This window comes from Trichosurus vulpecula, chromosome 2 (genome assembly GCF_011100635.1).
Source record: "Trichosurus vulpecula isolate mTriVul1 chromosome 2, mTriVul1.pri, whole genome shotgun sequence".
In the NCBI taxonomy this organism is placed as follows: domain Eukaryota; kingdom Metazoa; phylum Chordata; class Mammalia; order Diprotodontia; family Phalangeridae; genus Trichosurus; species Trichosurus vulpecula.
Genome location: NC_050574.1, coordinates 203,043,009 through 203,050,160, shown reverse-complemented (window position 1 = coordinate 203,050,160; position 7,152 = coordinate 203,043,009). Strand labels below are relative to the sequence as shown.

Genomic DNA, 7,152 nt, shown 5'->3' with positions numbered 1-7,152 from the left:
ATTTTACAGTGTCTACAGTAACTTTGAATGGAATTTCTCTATCTCTTGCTGTTGGGCTTTGTTAGTAATGTATAGGAATGCTGAGGATTTATTTATTTATTTTATATCCTGCAACTTTGCTAAAGTTGTTTATTTCAAGTAGTTTTTTACTTGATTCTCTGGGATTCTCTAAGTAAATCATCATATCATCTGCAAAAAGTGATAATTTAGTTTCTTCTTTTCCTATTCTAATTCCTTCAATTTCTTTTTCTTCTCTTATTGCTACAGCTAACATTTCTAGTACCAAATTGAATAGTAGGGGTGATAATGGACACCCTTGTTTCACCCCTGATCTTATTGGCAATGCATCTATCTTATCCCCATTATAAATGATGCTTGTTGATGGTTTTAGGTAGATGCTATTTATGATTTTAAGGAAGGCTCCATTTATTCCTATGTTTTCTAGTGTTTTTAATAGGAATGGGTGTTGTATTTTGTGAAAGGCTTTTTTCTGCTTCTATTGAGATGATCATATGGCTTCTGCTAGTTTTGTTGTTGATATGATCAATTATATTAATTATGTTAATAGTTTTCCTAATACTGAACCAGCCTTGCATTCCTGGAATAAATCCTATCTGGTCATAGTGTATTATTCTCGTGATAAGTTGCTTCAATCTTTTTGCTAATATCTTATTTAAAATATTTGCATCAATATTCATTAGGGAAATTGGTCTATAATTTTCTTTCTCTGTTTTGACTCTACCCGTTTGGGGTATTAGTATTATATTTGTGTCAGAAGAAGAATCTGGTAAGACTCCTTTTTCACCTACTTTCCCAAATAGTCTACAAAGTAAAGGAATTAATTGTTCTTCAAATGTTTGATAAAATTCACATGTAAAACTATCTGGCCCTGGGAATTTTGGTTTCAGGTGCCCACCTTTCTCCCAGCCTGTCTTGCTGGGTGGTTTCTGCAGCTTCTTCTGCTTTGGTGCTGTCTGGAGCAGCTCCTCATACCAAGTGCTCTCCCAGCCTACAGATTCGTCTCCTTGGCCTTTCAGACTCGACTGGCTTGGAAATTTGCCCCATTCAGACTGCTCACAATTTCTAACTCTCTCAAATCTACTCAGATTCATTTTTTATAGGTATCTGACAGAGCTTGTGGAGAGCTCCAGTAAGATGCTGTTTTCAAGTGGCCATCTTGGCTCTGCCCCCCCATATCAACGCTTTTTTCCCAACTCCCAGTCCTACCAACAATTCAGGTTCCCAGAACTTAGCTACTCCTCCCTCTAAGCATTCCAAGAGAAGTCCTGAGGGATCAGAGATTCTCTGGTACCACTGACTCAAGGATTCTCAGTATTCTCTGAAACCATTGTCTTGAGTCTACACCAGTGAGTTTGCCCCCGGCGATTATTAGTTGAGTATCTTTTAATTATCTTTTAGTAATGTTAAGAAGCTTTTAGAAAAGTATATTTATTAAGGTATTACAATAAGAACAGTTTATACAAAAATACTCCATCCAAAGTGTGTGGTGCACTCTCCTAGGAGAGTGTACAAATGGGAGGAGAAGCAAGTTCAAACTCAGAGCACATATGGCAAAAGACTCATGGATCTTTGTTGCTAGAAGTCCTTTTCTCCTGTTTGGTGTTTGCTTACTCATGAAATTCCTTTCAAGTAGAATGAATCTGAGTTCATCTTCCTTCGTGCTAATGTAGAGTCAGAAGATAGCTAAGATGGGGAAACTCCTAGGACACTAATAAGAAGTCTGAAATCTCTCAGACCTCTTGAGGCTTGAAAGGTCATCACCTGGCCAAGGGAATGTGTTGGCAGGGGTGGGGAATTTGAGGATAGGAGAGGATGAGTCCTGGTCAAGACCAAAGTAAAGACCTCTCCTTCTTACCCAGGTTATTCTTCCTCAGGGATATGCTGGAAAGCCACACTTGAATACAGACCTTACAATAAGTTCTCAAAAGTTTTTGAACTGAAATGTTATTGCACAAAGCACTATACGAGGTTATTATATCAGTAAAGTAAGATTCATGACCTCAAGGATGGCCATGAACATGTCTGAATGGTTTGGAAATGCGAAATATAAGAAATTCTCTAGGTAGAAGGCAGAGGAAGTATAACATTTATTTAGACATGAGAGAATCCAATCCCAGGACCAGTAATTCCAATTCCACATAGTAGCAATAATATTCCAAAGCCAGTAAGCCCACCTCAAGGAAGCAACAAGGAAATTATAAAACAATATTATAGCAAGGAGCCAAGAAATCCCATAAACTTCCCCCCTGCTAGGGCCTTCCTGAAAACAATCACTTACAGATCCTAACTCTCCACCCAGCACTCTCTTGTGTAGCATTGTAGACTCCAAATTCCTGTTCCTTCTCCTTGGGATGAATTCTGATTCTCGTAGCTCTCACTACCTCAATGTCCTCTTGATGTCTGCTTCTGAATCCTGTCACTCTCAATTCTAGGCTCTCTTTTTATACATTTTGAACCAGCATCTGATTGACTAGAATTCAGTGCACATACCATTGGCTCTGGTCTTTGCAACTCCGCTTAGGGCCCTGAGGGCTTCATGCCTACATTGGCTTAACTAGCAAAAGGGCGTGAACCTGGGGCCTCACACCTAGTTAGTGAAAGGGTGTAGGCCTGCTTTTCAGGCCTCCTTTTGTTGGCCCCACCTGAGGCCTATTCAATGGGTGGGAAAGATCTTTCACTTACTGATTGGCCTTAAAGTTATATACTGGGGGATATAAGAGGAAACATCATTTTTCATCTAAGCTCTTCTACCTCTGTTGAAAGTACAGAACATGTATGTAAGAAGTGACATGAAAACATTTGCAATAATAAAATATGATTTGGACTTAGCTTCTTTAATTTTCAGTTTTTTGATTCCTGGAAATAAGCTTTTCTATCACTTCAGATTTAAAAATGCCCGATTCCCCCAGTCTTATATTTTGACTTCCAATACAAGGTTTTGTTGCTGTTCAGTCATTTTCAGTCATGCCTGACTCTTTATGACTCCATTCGGGGTTTTCTTGGCAAAGATACTTGAGTGGCTTTCCATTTTACAGGTGAGGAAAGGGAGGCAAACAAGGTTAAGTGATTTGTCCAGGGTCACCCAGCCAGTAAGTGTCTGAGGCCAGATTTGAACTGGAAAAGATGAATCTTTCTGACTCCAGACCTGGCACTCTATCTCCTGTGCCACCTAGCTGCCTTGCAATGAAAGGTACCTTTTCTTTAATTGGCATTTCCAAAATATTAGCTAAGGCTAATTATGTAACCGCATAAACTGTAATGAAACTTTGAACAAGATGTTTGCCCTCTCTAGGCCTCACTTTCTTCTTCTGTAAAATGAAGTGGTTGTGCTAGATTATATCTGAAGTCCCTCCAACTCAAAACTTCTACGATTACCTAGAATGTAGGCTTATAAAAGCCAACTTTTATCACTCCCTTATGATCCACTTACTGAACCTAAAAGGCACATGCTCCATTACACTACTTAAAGGTTTTAGTTCAATGCAATTACACAGCTTTTAAGAACCTGACGAAAGCAGCATGTAATTTGTAGGAGAAGTAAAATATTTCAATTAAATGGGATTTATCTAATACTGATAATGATAGAAATCATTATTTTGGTGACAGCTCTCTAAAATAAAAATTTAATGCCTAAAAAAAGAGAAAAAGGTCTTGTTTACTACTATGTGTTCCAGCATATCAGCAAATATACAGGTAAATGGAAACACTTTGTTTCTGTATATTTATTCACCACTATTAAATTTATCTACAATTAAAGTGACATTGCCTTCTCTCTTCTCCAATTCAACAAACATTTATTAAGGACCAGTTAGGTTCTGGAGACATAGATGCAAAAAGGAAAAAGTCCCTGGCCTTACATGGCTTATATTCTACTAAGATACAAGGAAAACAAACTTTAAAAAATAAATAAATACAAAATTCATGCAATGTAAATACAATATAATTTTATTAGAGTGGGGAGAAGGATTTAGGAAACATAATTAGGGTAGGCTAGTCATTTTTACCTCTCTAAAGTTATGTTGTTACATTATCTACATATTTGGATCATACAATGAATCCTCTCAGGAAGCTTCCAGCATTAAAATTTTGTGATTTTTCTTTTTATAAATTAATGGGGGAAAGTTCACAACAATGTTGGCCCGAAGTCAGTCAGTATTACAGATGTGATAGAGGAATAACTATGATCTTTGACTGTGCAAGTAGGTATGATTATTTTCATATAGCAAAGTACACAAGGATTGTGAAATATAGTATCTGAAGACCATTTGGTCGATAAGTATGTACTTATTCCTTGATCACTCTCAATTAGGGGCAAATTCTTAGAGGGCAATCATTCAGCAGAACTTTCTTAGAAAGAGAGAATAAGGGCCTCAGAGGTCCTGAGAATGAAGCATTAGGGAAAGTATAAATGAGATATTTTTCTCTCACATGATAAAATGATATCTCCCCATGATCATAGTCAAGGAAAATCCCCAACTTTAAGTTTAATTTGCTGATCTGGAGGTATCTGACATGGATTTTCCGATGAGGACGGTTCTTAGCTACGGCATAAAGATAGCAGCGATTGTTCACAGATTGAGCCATAAGTGCAAAGTAGCTTTCCAGCTGGGGTGATATTTCACAGACACCAACACACCAGTCACTACAGCCTGGCACCTCTACCTCCCAATAGCATCTCTTTGAAATGGACTGAGTACCAAGGACAAGGACCAAATCTCTAAATCTCCCACTGTTGTTGGACGCATTGTCTTCTATTCCTCCATACCTCACACTCTTCAAATCTTCAGATATGATGAGTCCTGGACTGGATGTGTTATGATCCAGAGTGATGTCTACTTTGAAATTGGAAATTGCTTCCATGATTCCAGGGAGGGGATAAACAATCCTCTTTATGCTGAAATTTTCTATTTTCTCATGAAGTACAGATTCATTCCTTTTTAATACTCCGGTCACATTCTGGAGCAAATCCACATCGGGTTTCTTGCACTTCTCCTCCAATTCTGTGATTCTGTTCATTAATTCTTGATTCTGTTTCAATAGTCCTCCAATTGTCTTTTTTAGGCCATCCAAATTGGCTTTTCCTTGTGTTTGCACAATTGACAGACACTCATTCTCTGCCTCATCCAGGAACTGTTGTGCTTTCTGGAATTCAGACGATATATTTTTCTTTTGAGTCTCTATCTCCTCCTCCAACATTTTAAATAAAACCTTCTCATTAGCCATCTTTTGGACAACTTTCTCAGTTTTCCTCCACAAATCATTCACAGTTTCTTGGAGTTTCCCCCTGAAGTCCTCAGCAGCCTCATGAATACAACAGAGTATGTTAGCCTCATGCTGGTGGGACTGAGAGCAGGACACACAGATTGGGCTATGGTCAGCCCTACAGAACAGCTTCCGGACTTCCTGATGTACTTCATATTTGCCATGTCCCTCAGGGTTCTGCAAGGAGTGAGGTCTTAGGTTTTTGGCAATGGTTGCCAGTTTCTCAAGACACACATTGATTTGGAAATCCCTCACCTGGGAGACACTCCTGCACTCTGAACAGTAGAAAAGAGGAAAAGCTTCCTGACAGCTCCTGAGAAGGCAGCTTTGACAAAAACTGTGGCCACACCCAATGGACACAGGGTTTGTAAAGTACTCCCTGCAGATGGGGCAGATGAGTTCCTCCTGGAGGCCTTGAATCAAGTCCATGTAAGAGGCCATGTTCTCCTTTGTTTGTCCTGGGATCTTTCTTTCACCTCACAGTTCCCAGTCTTTAGCTCTGCTTTCAGTATGGGGAATCTCTTAGTCTGCCTTATATCTGGGTTTATATAGGTGCCTTGAACCCAGAAGCCCCTCCTTCCTTCAAGGTGTTAATTCTCTTGATCTTCTCTTGGCTCTGAGGCATGTTCACACCTTAGAAAGTTCTGAGTGGTAGAGGCAAAAACCAAGGGATTCACAAGTCAAGGAGTCAGAGTTTACACTGATCACCTAGACCTTTCACCTCACTTGTCCTCACATAGTTTAATATCTTCATCTCTGTTTTAAAAGCTTTAAAAAAATAATCTGATGCTCCACAAATAGAATTATTAATAACTAAAATAATCACATTTGCTTAGAGGGATATAAGAATGTGTGGGACTAAGCAGAGTAGAGATTTTCCTGAATGTTCTATGAAAACTTTTAGTATGAAAATTCTTTTGAAAGAATAACATTAATTAATAGTTTTTATTTTTGCATCTCCTTAATTTCTGTAATTTATGCCTTCCAATATCCAACAAGTGATCCTGGGTGGCTAAAAAAAAGAAAAGAGAGAAAGTGGGGGAAAAATAATTTTTTAAAACTATTTATCATACACACTGAATACATTCAGTATTTCATGTCAATTTTTGCTTTCCTCTCCAAAGAAGGGAGGAGAGATACATCTCCTAATCTCTTCTTTGGGGCTAGAGTTGATCATTATAATTCTACTGCCTTAAATTTATTTTATTGTGGGTCTATTTATGTTTGCATTTATTCTCTATATTCTTTTCCTATTTCTGCCTACCTCATTTGATATTGATATAAATTATCCTTTCCCTCTCTGAATTTCCCATATTCAGTTTGAGGATATTACAATCTGGTAGGCAAACTATATTGTACAATCTCTCCAGTTAGTCATGATATAACACCTTTGATCATGGTCTTTGGGCACGTAGGATACAAAAAATTTTCAGTGGCTGCCATGGCTGCAGAACTCCCAAGTTTCACATGGAATTCTCACCAAGAATACCCATAGTCCATACCACTTCTATGGAAAGAAGGCCAGAAATAATAAAATGCAAGTTAAAAGGATAGAGCATGATCACAAGGGAGTAAGAATAAAGGTAGCTGAGTAGTTCTTCAAATCTCACATGAAGGTTGTGGAGTTTATTGAGAGCTACATCAAGCAAGGTGATGAATCTCAACATTGTATTCTCAAAGGCAATGTCTGGTTGCTGTATTTCTGAATGGTACAACTAAGCTGAGGAACCTCAAAGTGAAGGTCTGGCATAAACTGCATATCTGTTTTCTGAAGATCAGCCTTGCTAAATTTGAAGAAGCTAATCAACAGAAGGCAAGCTACAAGGTTTGTTTGTTTTTTTAAGACACAGAAACTCAGAAGAGACAATC

General features: G+C 38.2%; 1 protein-coding gene across 1 annotated transcript; it reads right to left on the bottom strand.

Moving 5' to 3' along the window:
- Positions 1-4,326: 4,326 nt before the first annotated feature.
- LOC118837475 (E3 ubiquitin-protein ligase TRIM11-like) lies at positions 4,327-5,724 on the bottom strand. Its single transcript, XM_036744373.1, has 2 exons — positions 5,230-5,724; positions 4,327-5,007 (listed from the first exon to the last, which is right to left on the bottom strand). The coding sequence occupies exons 1-2, from the start codon at positions 5,722-5,724 to the stop codon at positions 4,327-4,329; spliced, it is 1,176 nt and encodes a 391-aa protein (XP_036600268.1).
- Positions 5,725-7,152: the final 1,428 nt, after the last annotated feature.

Bases quoted from the DNA above. Each gene is read 5' to 3' on its own strand.
- LOC118837475 (XM_036744373.1), bottom strand. From the start codon at position 5,724: ATGGCCTCTTACATGGACTTGATTCAAGGCCTCCAGGAGGAACTCATC. The intron at 5,008-5,229 runs GTTTTATTTAAA...TTGGAGGAGAAG, and splicing joins AAAAGATGGCTAATGAGAAG to TGCAAGAAACCCGATGTGGA.